The following is a 16406-nucleotide window of genomic DNA, read 5'->3' as shown; positions in this document are numbered from 1 at the left end:
TGCGTGGTACTTTGTAGCCGCAGTGGATAAAAATGTACGCATCAGAATCAAACAGTTTTGGGGTTTCCGCACGCACGCACACACACAAACACGCACGCACACACACACACATATGCACGTACGCGCGCACGCGAGCACGAAGCCACGAAAGCGCGCACGCGATAACGCATCTATGAACGCGCGCACGCGAAAACGCACCTACGAACGCGCGCACGCGAGAACGCACCTACGAACCCACGCACACGCACGAGCGAGTACGGATACCTTATCGGTTGAACGGCTGATTCAACTACCCAGCCAACAATTTCCGAAGGTGACCCGTGTAAAAAATTTTTACTTTAAGCTTTCCTTAAGTTTTTACACTAGCAGCAGCTAAAGTAAAAACTTTCAGCACGGCACAAACCGACGCACACATTCAAATGCTTGGATTGCTGGTCCTGCTTACGCATACATTTGTATTTATCCCTCCCCTTATATTTTCGGATTGCTGGTTGTAGTAGTGACGCTTTTTCTTTTTGCTTTATGCACACTTTCGCATGCTGTTTATTGGTGTTACTCTTTCCACATGCGTTTTGGCACACTCACACTCTGTATACGGCAGGATGCTTCACCCCTTCCAAATGCTGCGGTTGCTTTCTATTACCCTTCCTCTCGTTCTTCCTTCTATACCCTCTGCGCTAGGATATCCTCGACTGGTGCTACGCGTGTTCAGCCGGCGCCTGTCTGGAAATGACGTCACGGACTGGTGCTGCGCATGTTTAGCCGTATCCTAGGCGTCCTTGAAGTGCGCTCTTCTACGAAAGAGCTGTAATGAAATCTGTTGATGAAAATTAACCAATAATTAATCCATGTTTTTTGATAAGAAAAAAACAAACTAAACAATATTTTGCACATAAGATTATAGAAACGCTTACCTTTATATTTTAAAACCGGACACCGTTTTCCTTCCGTCGATCGTTTTGCGGGATGTTGGCAACCGTCGATTAACATGCGCGTGCACTGTAACTTTTTAGACAACAGGCGTTAGTTGAATGTACCCACTGAAGCACACACGAGGATAAGAAACTTACCTTGGAAATTTACAAGGATAAATCATTCCATAATTGAAGAAGAAGGAACACGGCACAAAACGTAAACGAGCAAAGTACGGGGCACAAGAAATCACACATCACTCCAACACATCCTTCCACAGTGAAAGTTCTGGACAGACTGAGGATGCCTAACACCCGGATGAGCGCGATAGCAGAAAAATCTTGGGAGATCGAGAGAGATGGGCAGTCTCGGTTTAGCGGAATACGCATGCAGATGCATGAGTGTGTGTCACTCGAAGGATTTTGGTTTCCCCTTCTCCCGTTTTTCGTTCATAGCCCACACGATCAGCGTTGTGCCGTCCAAAATCTAGAGAAAAAAGACATGCTCTCTCGCTTTGGCACACAGGAAAGTTTTCCAATAGCTTCGGTTTTGCTGGTTGGGAATGCGATACCCAACCAGCAAAACCGAAGCTATTGGAAAACTTTCCTGTGTGCCAAAACGAGAGAGCATGTCTTCTTTCTCTAGATTTTGGACGGCACAACGCCGATCGTGTGGCCTATGAACGAAAAACGGGAGAAGGGGAAACCGATATCCTTCGAGTGACACACACGCATGCATCTGCATGCGTATTCCGCTGAACCGAAATTACCCATCTCTCTCGATCTCCCATGATTTTTCTGCTATCACACTCATCCGGGTGTTAAGCATCCTCAGTCTGTCCAGAACTTTCACTGTGGAAGGATGTGTTGGAGTGATGTGTGATTTCTTGTGCCCCGTACTTTGCTCGTTTACGTTTTGTGCCGTGTTCCTTCTTCTTCAATTATGGAATGATTTATCCTTGTAAATTTCCAAGGTAAGTTTCTTATCCTCGTGTGTGCTTCAGTGGGTACATTCAACTAACGCCTGTTGTCTAAAAAGTTACAGTGCACGCGCATGTTAATCGACGGTTGCCAACATCCCGCAAAACGATCGACGGAAGGAAAACGGTGTCCGGGTTTAAAATATAAAGGTAAGCGTTTCTATAATCCTATGTGCAAAATATTGTTTAGTTTGTTATAAAAAACATGGATTAATTATTGGTTAATTTTCATCAACAGATTTCATTACATCTCTTTCGTAGAAGAGCGTACTTCAAGGACGCCTAGGATACGGCTAAACATGCGCAGCACCAGTCCGTGACGTCATTTCCAGACAGGCGCCGGCTGAACACGCGTAGCACCAGTCGAGGATATCCTAGCGCAGAGGGTAGAAGGAAGAACGAGAGGAAGGGTAATAGAAAGCAACCGCAGCATTTGGAAGGGGTGAAGCATCCTGCCGTATACAGAGTGTGAGTGTGCCAAAACGCATGTGGAAAGAGTAACACCAATAAACAGCATGCGAAAGTGTGCATAAAGCAAAAAGAAAAAGCGTCACTACTACAACCAGCAATCCGAAAATATAAGGGGAGGGATAAATACAAATGTATGCGTAAGCAGGACCAGCAATCCAAGCATTTGAATGTGTGCGTCGGTTTGTGCCGTGCTGAAAGTTTTTACTTTAGCTGCTGCTAGTGTAAAAACTTAAGGAAAGCTTAAAGTAAAAATTTTTTACACGGGTCACCTTCGGAAATTGTTGGCTGGGATACGGCAGGTAAGCAGTACAACTTCAGCTACCTGATACGCATACATGTTTATCGAATACAATTATTCGATTCGGCGCGGAAAATTTTGGTAGAACGCCGGAACAAAAGGGCGCAGACTTTTTCATGAGTTTGTATGGCTTCGGCTGTTTTGGACTTCACGTCTGGGCGCTCGCTTTCGGTTCCCGTTAACCGTGTATCTCGAGAACCGCCTGTAACTCTGCTATTAGGGTTGCAGTAACATCAATTTTTAATATTTATTGTTATGATATCAAATAGATGTATTATTACAAGTAGTTTAGACTAAAATAATCTCAGATGTGGCATACTACGATACGATCAAAACCACTTTTGGAATAATAATAGTACCAATACTGCAGGAAATACAGGAAACCGTAGAGATGTATGTTTAAGCCCAGATCTGAAATAAAAGAATCAATGTTAGATGGATTCTTAACATTGAAAGTTTATATTTTACCCTTAGCGTATAGTCCCAACTTCCGGTGGATAGTGCTGTACCATCCGGAGATACTTGAAGACAAGATACTTTGTTTTCATGGCCGTATAGAAGACATACGCGTTGTGCCTTAAGGGTATCCCACACGTTTACTGTATAATCATTATAACCGGCGAATAGCAGACGTCCACTCACGGAAAAATCAACACAATTAACTCCAAATATAATGCTATCTTTACAGAAAACAGCAACTTCCTTGTCGGCTCTCATATCAAATAAGCGACACTATAACAATAAAATAATTTAATTACTGTCTGGTCATGTACGATATTTATCATAACTTTACCGTACTATCATCAGAACCAGTGCTTATTGCATCTCCACTAGGATGAAATTTCACGCTGTTTATATCTGACTGGTGCCCTTCAAAGGACTGCACCACATGACCAGATCGCATATCCCATATAAAAGCCATCTTATCACAGCTTCCAGATACAAATGTATTACCTGTTTCATTAGGAGCTAAATCGATTGACATAACATCTCCTGTATGGCCATGGAAACTTTGCAACAGCTGACCTGATTCTACATCCCACAGGGCACATGTAGAGTCACCGCTACCAGTTAAAATTTGCTGATCAGAATTAGGGAAAATACAACAGGACATGTAGCTTGTGTGTGTTCCCACTGTTTTCTTCCTTGATGAAATGTCCTCTTCAAGAGTTATAGGGTAAACTGTTACCTTATTATCTAGTCCACTAGAAATTGGGATTCGAAATAAGATTAAATAGCATAGAGAAATTCGAACTTCTGTTTTTTTCTTTTAACCTACCCACAAGCAACAAGGTTTCCGGAAGGGGCATAAGAACATCCCATTATCCATGTCGTTGGCATAGTAACAGCATGTTCTTTGTTAGTCGTAAATGCATCCCAAATGATCAATTTGCCATCTTGGGATGAAGATACTATGTGTCGCTTGTCCGGAGACCAGTTAGAACAAAGTACTTTTGCCTGATGGCCTTTCAGAACGCGACGGGGTTTAATGTTCAAATAGCTGATCATTTCCAGACGTTCCGCCAGAGACGACACTGAAATAAATGTAAAACAGAAATTAATTGAAATATTTGTCCGGTTATCGATTACTATTATCATAATACAAGTAACATCGTTCAACTTTTGACGTTCTTCTTCCAGTTTCGACTTCAAGCATTCAGCTTCCTTGATAAGTGCAGATACTTTATCAGAATGTTGTAAACTGGTAAGCACTTCAGCCATCATGCACGGGACTGTTTCTATGTTTTATGAATAGAAGTAATTTTCCTAATGAGTGAACTCGAGATTGCTTTTTTCATGCAATGACAACTAATGACAATTACCATCAAAGTCACCGCTCGAATAGACACACCAAGATCTATTAAGGAGAACAGGTCGATGCAGAGGTCGTTGCTAGGTTGCCATTTTTAGCTTGCGTTTGACAGTTTCATGAAAAAGTGTTTACAAACAAATAGGCAACAGTTGCAAGCCGTATTAACGACTTCTTAGCACACGTTATTGTGTTTTCCGTTTTCTTCGCCCCAATAAAAATATACTTACACCTATGTTTATATTCGGGCACGATTTAGTGTACAGGCGGTCCCCGAGATACACGGTTAATGGGGACCGAAAACGTCCGCAAAATACCGCGTATCTCGAATTTCCGCGTAAGTCGAATCTCTTGATTTCCAGCTAAAATATCACTAATTTTCGTGTAATTTTGCAAGTAAGGGTGGTTTTAGCCTCGTTATGAATTATTTGAGGTGATTCTGACTGAATATAACAGTTTTAAACCTTTTGAAATAGTTTTTAACATTCCATCGAAACGGAAATTATTTGGCAATTTACAATTGATGTGTCAAATCAGTACAATTTGCTCAAAGAACTGTCAAATTTAGAAAACCGCGTATCTCCGAATCCGCGTATAAGAGGTACCGTGTATCTCGGGGACCGCCTGTATATTGTAATACAGTCTGTTCCCGAGTTACACGGTTCTCGACTTACGCGGATTCGGAGATACGCGGTTTTTGAAATTTGACAGATTAAATGTCAAATCAGTACAATTTGCTTCAAGTTCGGTAGAAATTGCCTTTTTGCTAACAAATTGAAACCGTTTAAAAGCCTGAAATATTAGAATTTTCTACACAAAATATATTAAATAAATGATAAAGTGTATAAAAGTACTAAATAAAATAAAAAAATCCGAGTAATTAAAAATATTTTAGTCAAAAAACGTGAAATTCGACTTACGCGAATATTCGAGTTACGAGGATTCCTCGGGAACGCATAAACCGCGTAACTCGGGAACAGACTGTACTTTTTATATTTCATTCTTTTGTCACCATTTTTACTCATTTACGTAGTATCTTGTATTTTGGCAAAAGGATGCTGATCAGGCATTAGAGGAAGACATTCTCCTGCTGAAATTGCTTTAAAACATGTAATATCAATGGTTTTGTATTACATTGACCCAAATGATTACCCAAATGGTTTTATAGTTTGGTTAACTTACCTGTAACACACACACAATCACAAAAACACACCAATAAGAAGTAGAAAACAGTAGCACAATGTGAAAACTATTCTCGTTTACAATTTATAGAATGTATCACAATGAAAACTATACTGGCTCAACCAACAATCTCAATAGCACAAACACGTATGTGGGTACTATGATTGCCTAACGACGTTTGTAAACAATGTTCAATTTAACTGTCAAAATTTTCCCATCGCTTCTTGTCACTTTACTCTATGTGCTTCGACCTGTTCTCCTTAACCGTCCAAATAGACATAGAACGGCAACGGCAACGACGAAAAATAGCTTAAAATTTCACTCGGTGTAGATCAAAGTAGCTCATTTGACTCAGTTAACCAACTTGTTTTTTATTTGAAAACACACAAAAATTGGTTAAAATGTGTTCAAATCTATTTTTTTTGCGTTTGGCATTAATCTGGCTTGTAAACAAAGTAAATACAGTAGAACGTCGATTATCCGGGGACGGATTAACCGTCGGGCGGCTTAACCGTGCGCATAAATGTGACAGCTGTTCAAACGTACACTCTTAAAAAATTTTGCCGAATCTCGGTTAATTTTTGCCGAGATCTGCACTACTGAGATCTCGGCAAAGATCTCGGTTAAATTTCTGTTGCCGACATCTCGGTTAATGTCATTTTGTTTTGACGTTTACGTTTAACCGAGATTTTCGGTTAGAGCAAATCGAGATTTCGGCTGAATATAAAAACATTTAATTTTTATTTTAGTGATTTTATTTGCGTATCAAATGGGTTTTTTTGATGTGATGGAAAGCGTTGGGACAGGCGCCGATTCAACCGCCGGATGGGGCACAGCGTTTGGATGTGGTACCGGTACAGGAAAATGAGCCGGACAAGGAGCGGGCACTGGTACAGACACGGTTCTGTAAAGCGGGCAGAGTGAAACAAGTCTGAGTGAACCCTTTTTAGATTTCACGTGATCGAGTGTTGATACTTACCTCGTGTAGGTGACCGGAAATGAATCCTGGAAGTCTGAACGGTCTGGCAAAGGTTGAACCAACCGGATTAGCTTCCACATCTGATCCTTGAATAGGGATTGCTCCGAGCGATGCTCTGAAGAGCACCGGTTGCGTGCGCTGATGGAGTTTCCTAGCTCCAACCCCGCTCCATACCTGTGCTCGATCGCACGCTACTGATTCTCGTTTTTTTCACGCTGAGAAACTCATTTTCACTTTTTTTACATTTTTTATTTTACATCACAACATCTCTCCGAAAGGTTTTCGTTTCATTAGCACGAGATTAACAGAATGGCGAATGACAGATAGAATACCGAGCCTCGACTAATCCAATTAGTAAAGCTGAAATCTCGGTTATTTTGACGGATTATCTCGGTGACAGCAGTGTTAACGTATGTGCTCGGCATGTTGTGTTGCCGAGTTTCGGTTCAAATTTTTATTTAACTGATATTTCAGTTTTAAATGGTACTGATTTTCGGCTACTGGGTTTTTTCAACTGACATATCAGCAAGAATCGAAAGAGCCGACGGATTTCGGCAGTTTTTTTAACCGAGGTCGTGAAATATTTTTAAGTGTGTAGGGCGAACATTTGCAGCAATAGTCAAGTGGGCAACCAATTTATTGTGTAGCTTTGTACTGTCTAGTGGTATTTTCGAAATTCATTTTTGTTCATGAACAGTTGTTAAACCTATAATTATTGATTAAAATAATATTCTACTAACGATTAATCGATTGATTCAAGCTAAATTAATCATAAAACTAGTGGATTTTATAATTTTTATATGAATTTGACATTTCTTGGACCATTTTCCGTGCAAATCGATAAACCGGCAACCGTCCGGTCCCGAGCTGCCCGGATAATCGACGTTCTACTGTAATTCGATTATTTCGGATGAAGCAAAAATGTCGCGCGAGACGAGTAGCTCTGTTTGCAAAATTGAGCTACTTTTTGTCGCGCGCGACGTTGTCGCTGTATGTCTATTTGGACGGTAATAGATCTTGAGACATACAGCGACAACGTCGCGCGCGATGACGTAGCGCGCGACAAGCAGTAACTCAATTTTGCAAACAGAGCCACTCGTCGCGCGCGACAATTTTGCTTCATCCGAAATAATCGAATTATCTAGTTTTTTTTTACAAGCCAGATTAATGCCAAACGCAAAAACATAGATTTGAACACATTTTAACCTATTTTTGGGTGTTTTCAAATATAAAACAAGTTGGTTGACTGAGTCAAATGAGCTACTTTGATCTACACACAGTAAAATTTTGAGCTATTTTTCAACGCGCGCGAAGTTTTCGCTCTATGTCTATTTGAAGGTCAATTATCAAACATCTTTGAGCGTTTCTACATACACCGAGACTGCAGCTGAGAGATGGCTGTGAGAGAATTGACAACCGGTTTCTCACGCTGGCGTGTGTAGAAGCTCTGAAAAGCGCCGAGATGAGACTTTTAAAATGATATTGAAAAAACCCATTTTAATCGCTAAAATGAAGTCAAAAAAGTTTCTTTTACTTTTTAATAATATATCTACAATTATTAGACGGCGAAAATGCAAACTATAATTGATCGATCGCTATAACCTGCCAATTCAATTTTTTCTCAGCTCCATCGTTCTTTGCATGCCGAGGAGAATTCTCTCACCCAAGGTGTCTTTATTAAGGAGGTGAATTGTTAGCGCGTTTTCCGGGCGCCATCATTGAGTATTGTTATGTCAAATCGCATACAATTTTCTATACCCCCCTCCAGCCCTCCCCGATTTTAATACCGGAGCCCCCAGTATTGTTATGTCAAGTCGTGAAATGTCAATTTGCTCTGAAGCACTTCACCTCCTAATATCCATACACCTTGCTCTCACCGAAAATGCTGTCAGTCGCTGACAAAGCATGCTGTCAGTTATTTTCTCAGCTGCATGCTCGGTGTATGTAGAAACGCTCTCAGACCAATATAACTGACAGTGTTATTCAAATTTTGTCAACACTATGTAGTTTCTATGTAGTTTAAGCCAAGGTGGATTTAAAAATATCAGGTGGTGGATTAGGGCCTTTGGGGGGTCGCCATAGTTGAGGGACTTTACGTCATTTTAGAACCGTTGACCATTGGTTTCCGCACACAAAGCTTAGCAAATATAACAGATTTCTTTGTTATTATGTGCATTTTAGTGTGTCTATTGATTTTATCGAAAAACGTAATATATTAACAAAAGATTTGATGATTTGTTTATGCATGAAGTTTAAAATCATGTGAGTAAGAGTTCTTATCTCATGAACATTGTCCATGCGGCTCGTAGATAATGAGGAATTAATGTAAAAATTGAAAAACTTAATGCTTTCTTAATTTTTATCATTAAAAATGTCGAAAACACAATGAATTATAGATTAAATTGACGGAATAAAACAAAATAACACACTTTAATCCATGTTTTAATGTGTAATAAGAACTCGCGAAGCCCAAAATATATTTTTAAAGAATTTTTAATCGAAAAAATCGGCTAAATAAATCTTATGAACAAATTTAATAAATGTAAACAAAGTTTGAATCCTGGGGACCTTACGTCAAGTGACGAATTGTCAAAATGCACTAGAGTCCACCACCTGATATTTTTAAATCCACCTTGAGTTTAAGCAGGGTTTAAAAACCATTTTATTTTTATTATTTATTTAATTAAGCACCCTGATTTTAATTGCAAAACATTTCATTATTTTAATCACATGTTTAATATTTGATTTCAGTTTATCTTCATTTGATATGACAATTAAAAAGAAAATAGAAAAAATATTTTGTTAAATTTTGATGGAGATTTTCGACGTATTAACACATCGCATACCATTTTCCAAACTAAAAATGTATTATATTTAAAATCATTAAATTATTTGATTTAATTAATTTGCTCTTGATGAAGATACTTTTTGAGACATACTGTATGTGCTGCGCCGCCATTCTTAATGTCAAAAAGTTCGTCAAGCTTCGTGTGTGATGAAAGGCGACAAGAAAAGCAAGCAGCCGCAAATTTTACAACTTGTAATTTGTGTATTATCAAGCTTGTACAACAGGTTAGTGTATCTTTATCACCATTATCATCGCATTAACTATATTTTTAATATTTCTCGCAGCATTTAAACTCGGTGATAGAGTTCCGCCCGCTCCATCAAATACAGAGAATGACGCCGTCCAATATTGTTCCTGCCTCGCGGTCGTGCACTACCGTCAGCACTGCACTAGCCGCAACAAAACATGCGCCCCTTGTCCCACATTTCCATAATCTCGACGGTGGTCAACAGCTGTACGACGGCCGCCTACAGCCACCGGGATAGCCTCGCTCTCTAATGCGATACTGATGAACCTGCGGCGCAAGAGCACGCAAGCGTTTGGTGGCGGCGGCTGTGGAATGATGGTGCACCTCGGTAAATATGGTGCACGAGAAGAATTCTTCCCGCAAAAGGCATCCGTTTGGGCACTGAAATCGAACGACGCCTACGGAGACAGTAACAACAACAACCATCCGGACAGGAGACGGATCTCAGTCGGTTGTATGAAAACAGCAAGGTGCACTAGATCGTGAAACACTGGCCGTCCAGTACGACACAGGCCTTATCAGCAGATGGCATGGAAATGCCGCGAACAATGAGGCCGCACCGTGACGCCCCGCGCTGTAGCCCTCGTTTACGCACCGAAGTTAAGCAGTTCCATCGGGATGTCTTCACCGCGCCGGATCATTTGCGGGACGATAGCGACAAATGTCCCGCCGTAGGATCCAACCAATATGGTGGATAATTAATATAAAAAATACAAATTACATTAATTTAATTCATTAAAAAATGAAAACGATAGCTCATCGAAGAAATAGATACATGATGACTAAATCGGAAAGAAACATATTGCCATCCTTGTCGATTTTTTCGTTAATTTTGATCCTTTTTCGTTAAAAATACCGGTTAAATTTTAAATTTTAACGAAACATTGACGAAGCCAGGAGAGCGTTACGCAGTGTTTTAAGCCCTGGAATTACTGCTGTATGGAAAGCTAAAAGTAATACTTTTAGGCATACTTTCAACGGTTTCTTAACAAGATTGTGCTACTTGGGTAGTTCGTCAGGTTTTATGATTAAAAGAACCAGAACAGTAAAACTATGGAAAGCGGTGTACATTAAAGATTTTATTTAATATTTTTAAATAAAGTTATTTAATTTATTCTATCTTGTTCAGAATTTTAAAATCACGATAAATGAGTTATTTTTCACATTAAATGCTGCCTAAAATAGATACACAGTAAATGTTCATTTTTGACAGATCAATGTTGTGGGATGCTGCCGAAACTCGGAACAATAACACACCTTGGATTTTGCTGAATATTCCTTTAAAACTTAATCAGAACACTACAATGGATATGTCGACACATAATACGACCTTATTCGTATCAAATATCACCAATTTCACGACAAATAATGCAATGGCGTAAGAGAAAAAGAATTATTTGTAAGCCAGTTGTACCACCGACAAACCGACGTAACACTTCGAACAAAATGAGCTTCAAAAGTTGTCTCTTTATTTCAAATGAAAATACAGTGTTGTAGAGTACAAGATAGGTTGCCGGCCCCTGGGAACGAAGGGATGAGTGCCGCTCGGGTGGAAGGCATAGCATCGTGGGTGCAAGGAAGAGAGCGTTCGGGGCTCTCTCCTACGAACCGTGACGGAGTACGGACGTTGCTGGTATTGCGAAGATATAGTAATTGTACGGATAAGTTAAAATAAAGAGTGAAAGTACAACGATACAACATTGGCGACGAGAGTTAGAAGAACCTGTGCAAACGTCGAAAGTGAAAACGCACAATGAATACCAGTGGTGCAGAGAATCAGCATACGAACAATGGTGAGGGGGAGAGGCCATCGCGCAGCGGCCATCGCGGTGACACGGGAAGCGTCGATCCAACGGAATCTGGCCCCGGCTGGATTCACGAGCTGTTTCGCCAACAGCATAAGATGATGCTGGAGCAGCAACAAGCTTTTATGAAGCAGCAGGAAAAGCTGATAGGCGAGATTTGGCAGACAGCGCAGCTTAAGCAGACCGTGAATGGGTCAGAGCAGCTTAGCGATGTGCTGGCGGGCCAGGTGAAAGATTTTCACTTCGATCCGGAGAGCACGACGTTCGCCGGATGGTTCTCGCGTTATGAGGATCTGTTCGAGAGGGACGCCAGTAAGCTGGAGGATGACGCGAAGGTGCGGCTGCTGCTGAGGAAGCTGGGGCAATCAGAGCATGAGCGGTACACGAGCTACGTACTGCCACGTAAGCCGAAAGACTTCAAATTCGCGGAAACTGTAAGTACGCTGAAATCGCTGTTTGGTTCTCGTGAGTCAGAGGTCAGCAAGCGGTTTAAGTGCTTGCAGTTGCAGAAAAGTGGCTTGGAAGATTACGTGACGTTCGGTTGCCGCGTAAATAAGAGTGTCGTTGAAGCAGAGCTTGCGGGGCTGACAGAGGAGCAGTTTAAATGTTTTTTATTTGTGTGCGGGCTGAAGGACGACAGAGACGCCGATGTAAGGTTGCGGTTGCTCAGCAGAATAGAGGACAACGAAGTTACCACACTAACGCAGTTAGTCGAAATGTGCCAAAAGATGGTGACATTGAAAAAGGACACCGTGATGATAGAGAGCGAGAAACAAATAAACGTCGTGACTGACGGAAAGTATAATCGCAACGGTCCAAAGTGGCAAATGAACCGCGGTAACGGAGGAGCGCAACGTGATATGCAACCGGCTAAGTCCACTACAAAATGTTGGCTTTGTGGTGAGGGGCACTATGCTCAAAAGTGCACGTATAGAAATTACAAGTGCAGGCAGTGTCAAAAATATGGTCATAAGGAAGGGCACTGTGGGGCAGCGGCACGTTTTATCGCATCGAAAACCCACAGCAAAGTGAGAACAGTCCTCGTGAACATGGTCAACAGTAAGGGCAAAGGTCACGTGAACGTGATATTGAATGGTGAGCCAATGAAAATGATGGTGGACACGGGCGCTGATATTTCGATTATATCAATCGAGCAATGGAGGACCATAGGACAGCCTCCATTGTGCCCGCCATCCGTGAAGGCAAAAACGGCTTCGGGTAGCCAACTGAAAATCCTAGGAGAATTTTGTGCTCATGTGGCTTTGAAGCAGCAAGTTAAACGATGTACGATGAGAGTCACTGAGGAGCCGCTGATGTTACTAGGTGCTGATTTGATGGAAGTTTTTGGATTGTGGGATGTTCCATTGGCGTCGGTGTGCAATCGTGTGTGTGTAGCAACGGTTAGTCTAGAGGCAGTAAAAAGGGATTTTGAAGGATTATTTTCCCACGAGTTGGGGCACTGCATGAAAGCAAAAGTGAGGATGGAGCTGAAAAAGGATGCAGCCCCTGTATTTCGTCCAAAGCGTCCTGTTTCATATGCGATGCGCCCCGCTGTAGACGAGGAGCTAAACCGGCTGGAAAAAGAAGGTATAATAACCCGTGTTAATTTTTCAGCTTGGGCTGCGCCTATAGTGGTAGTGCGCAAGGCGAGTGGAAGCATTCGTATATGTGGCGACTACTCAACGGGGTTGAATGATGCACTCCAGCCTCACCAGTATCCGATCCCGCTGCCGGAGGATATTTTTTCAACGTTGGCAAATTCGGCCATGTTTAGCCAGATAGACCTCACCGATGCGTTCCTACAGGTTGAAGTGGAACAAGAGTGCAGAGAGCTGCTAACGGTTAACACACACAGAGGGTTATATGCTTATAACCGACTTCCGCCTGGGGTGAAGGTCGCACCAGGAGCCTTCCAGCAGTTAATGGAGACCATGCTAGCTGGGTTAAAGGATGTGGCGGTGTACCTAGATGACATCGTGATTGGCGGAACGGATGAACACACCCACATGGGAAACCTTCGCGCGGTGCTCGCGAAGTTGCAGGAATATGGGTTCAAAATAAAGCCTGAAAAGTGTAACTTTTTCCAAAAGCAAATTAAATATCTTGGTCATATTTTAGATCGTGATGGACAACGCCCGGATCCTGCCAAGATTGAAGCGATTGTGAAGATGCCTTCCCCGAAGAATCCTACTGAAGTACGCTCATTCCTAGGAGCGATAAACTATTATGGGAAGTTTGTGCCGCAAATGAGGAATCTTCGTTACCCGCTTGATGAGCTATTAAAAAAAGATGGGCAATGGTATTGGAGTCCAGAATGTCAGATTGCATTTGACACGTTTAAGCGGTTGTTAAGCTCAGACCTCCTTCTGACTTATTATGACCCAAAGAAACCGATAATAGTGGCAGCTGATGCGTCGTCAGTGGGAGTAGGAGCCACTATTAGCCACAGAATGCCAGATGGCACGATAAAAATAGTTCAGCATGCATCACGCGCTCTTACTAAAACTGAAACAAACTATAGTCAGCCAGATCGTGAAGGATTAGCAATAATTTATGCGGTGACTAAGTTTCATCGAATGATCTTTGGGCGACGTTTCACGCTCCAAACGGATCATGCACCCTTGCTGCGTATTTTTGGCTCGCGCTCTGGAATACCAGTGTATACCGCGAATAGATTGCAACGCTGGGCGTTGACGCTGCTGCTGTATGATTTCAGCATTGAATACGTATCTACGGAGAAATTTGGTAATGCTGACGTGTTGTCGCGCTTGATTGCAAATCATGAGAAACCGGATGCAGAATATGTTATTGCTAGCATCGAAACAGAGAGGGATTTGCAAGCCATGATTGGCTGCGTAACGCAAATAATGCCATTGACATTAGAAGAAGTGCTGAATGAAACCAACAAAGACCCGGTATTAAGAAATGTTAGAGATTATGTGATCAAAGGATGGCCTAGTAAGAAAGTAGAGAACCAAGAGTTGCGAAATTTCCAAAGCAGGAGTGAATCCCTGTCCATCGTAAACGGATGTTTACTTTTTGGTGAGCGGTTGGTAATACCAGGGCCACAGAGAGAAAGATGTTTACAACAACTACATAGAGGCCATCCTGGTATGGATAAGATGAAAGCGCTGGCAAGGAGCTATGTATATTGGCCCGGAATAGATCGAGAGATAGAGGGAAAAGTTAGAAGGTGCCACCGGTGTGCAGCGGTTGCAAGGTCACCAGCGCATAGCACACCCATCTCGTGGCCAGAATCGACTGCTCCGTGGCAGCGAATACATGTTGATTATGCTGGCCCTATCGATGGAATGTATTATTTGCTAGTCATCGATTCTTATTCTAAATGGCCGGAGATAGTGGCAACAGCAACGATTTCAGCAAGAGCAACAATTAGGATTTTACGTGAAATTTTTAGCCGTTTTGGAATGCCTAATGTTTTAGTAAGCGACAACGGGTCGCAGTTTGTAAGCACGGAGTTTGAGCTATTTTGTACGTTAAACGGCATTGAGCATTTGCGAACAGCCCCCTTCCATCCGCAATCCAACGGGCAAGCGGAAAGATTTGTGGATACATTTAAACGGGCACTTAAGAAAATGGAGGGGGAAGGTGGTACAGTGCAGGAAGCAATAGATATTTTCTTAATGACGTATCGAAGCATACCGCATAAGCTTTTGGAACGGAATCAATCGCCAGCAGAAGTGATGATAGGGCGTAAAATGCGTACATGCATGGAGCTTTTGCGACCGTCTATGGATTTGGGCACAGACGTTAAACATAGGATGCGATTAAGAAAATATGAATGTAATGATCTCGTTTACGCAAAACAGTATATTAGAAACAAATGGAAATGGGTATCCGGAACAGTCAGGAAGCGTTTAGGCTCGGTTATGTACGAGATTGTTACCACAGAAAATAGACATTTACGATCCCACATTAATCAGTTGCGTTCTCGAGTGAGTGATAAACAATCAAGTCCGTTTAACGTTGATGAGTCACGTTCGTACCGTATGTTAGACGTGTTGTTGGATGCTTGGGGTATGAACTCGAATGAATCGGGAGCTAGCAGGCAGGGAAACGCTGAAATGAACACGGATATAGCTAGGGCACAATATACGGAATCGCCATCGTTGGCTATATCGTCATCACCCCCATCATCCTCATCGTCTTCACCGCTACTGTCGTCGTCAGCGGTGCAATCCGAGAGTCCCTCGTCATCGTCCTCAGAAGAGCTAAGATCGGCAACATCTCCGGGGTTCGCTACAGCAGATAGCGGTTCATCAACGCCGGTACAGCCTCTACGACGTTCTACGAGGATTCGTAAACCGCCTCAGTGGATTGAGCAATACCGCCGGTACTAAATAGGGGGAGATGTTGTAGAGTACAAGATAGGTTGCCGGCCCCTGGGAACGAAGGGATGAGTGCCGCTCGGGTGGAAGGCATAGCATCGTGGGTGCAAGGAAGAGAGCGTTCGGGGCTCTCTCCTACGAACCGTGACGGAGTACGGACGTTGCTGGTATTGCGAAGATATAGTAATTGTACGGATAAGTTAAAATAAAGAGTGAAAGTACAACGATACAACATACAGTGATCCCTCTCTTATTTGAGAGGCAATGGGACTGTCGAATAAGAGGGGTTTTCAAATTACAGAGGTTGAAAGTGAATGAAAGGTCCATACAAGACAAGAAAGAGACAGAACATTTAGTATGCAGCCTTAACTGTTGCTATAGGAAACTGCGAACAGAATCGCTAATTTGAGCATACATCTTTCAATAACCATGGCAACACCATACTCAAATAAGAGGGACACAGATTTCACATGTTTTCCAAATTAGAGGAACAAAAATGTACTGAAAATCAAGGCACTGTGCAAAA

General features: G+C 42.1%; 2 protein-coding genes and 3 long non-coding RNA genes across 6 annotated transcripts; 3 read left to right on the top strand and 2 right to left on the bottom strand.

Moving 5' to 3' along the window:
• Positions 1-199: 199 nt before the first annotated feature.
• LOC133393493 (uncharacterized) lies at positions 200-1325 on the bottom strand. The gene is made up of 3 exons (XR_009766195.1): positions 1071-1325; positions 915-1005; positions 200-817 (listed from the first exon to the last, which is right to left on the bottom strand). It is a non-coding gene; the product is annotated as an uncharacterized LOC133393493 (long non-coding RNA).
• A 160-nt stretch (positions 1326-1485) lies between these two features.
• LOC133393495 (uncharacterized) lies at positions 1486-3318 on the top strand. The gene is made up of 3 exons (XR_009766197.1): positions 1486-1885; positions 1951-2041; positions 2130-3318. It is a non-coding gene; the product is annotated as an uncharacterized LOC133393495 (long non-coding RNA).
• Positions 2877-4506, bottom strand: LOC1280292 (guanine nucleotide-binding protein subunit beta-5). Of its 2 annotated transcripts, XM_320124.7 has the most exons (5): positions 4265-4493; positions 3940-4195; positions 3454-3865; positions 3129-3392; positions 2877-3071 (listed from the first exon to the last, which is right to left on the bottom strand). In XM_320124.7, the coding sequence occupies exons 1-5, from the start codon at positions 4383-4385 to the stop codon at positions 3060-3062; spliced, it is 1065 nt and encodes a 354-aa protein (XP_320124.7). In that variant the 5' UTR covers positions 4386-4493; the 3' UTR covers positions 2877-3059. The 2 variants fall into 2 exon arrangements, with proteins under 2 accessions (XP_320124.7, XP_061514700.1); XM_061658716.1 differs by having other exon boundaries at positions 3940-4506.
• A 3791-nt stretch (positions 4507-8297) lies between these two features.
• On the top strand, positions 8298-10475 carry LOC11175924 (uncharacterized). The gene is made up of 2 exons (XR_009766194.1): positions 8298-9703; positions 9764-10475. It is a non-coding gene; the product is annotated as an uncharacterized LOC11175924 (long non-coding RNA).
• A 782-nt stretch (positions 10476-11257) lies between these two features.
• Positions 11258-16066, top strand: LOC133393483 (uncharacterized protein K02A2.6-like). Its single transcript, XM_061658661.1, has one exon. The coding sequence runs from the start codon at positions 11480-11482 to the stop codon at positions 15890-15892; it is 4413 nt and encodes a 1470-aa protein (XP_061514645.1). The 5' UTR covers positions 11258-11479; the 3' UTR covers positions 15893-16066.
• The last annotated feature ends 340 nt before the right edge of the window (positions 16067-16406 follow it).

Source organism: Anopheles gambiae, chromosome 3 (genome assembly GCF_943734735.2).
Source record: "Anopheles gambiae chromosome 3, idAnoGambNW_F1_1, whole genome shotgun sequence".
NCBI lineage: Eukaryota > Metazoa > Arthropoda > Insecta > Diptera > Culicidae > Anopheles > Anopheles gambiae.
The sequence above is the reverse complement of the archived record's forward strand: the minus strand, read 5'-3'. Positions and strand labels throughout refer to the sequence as shown.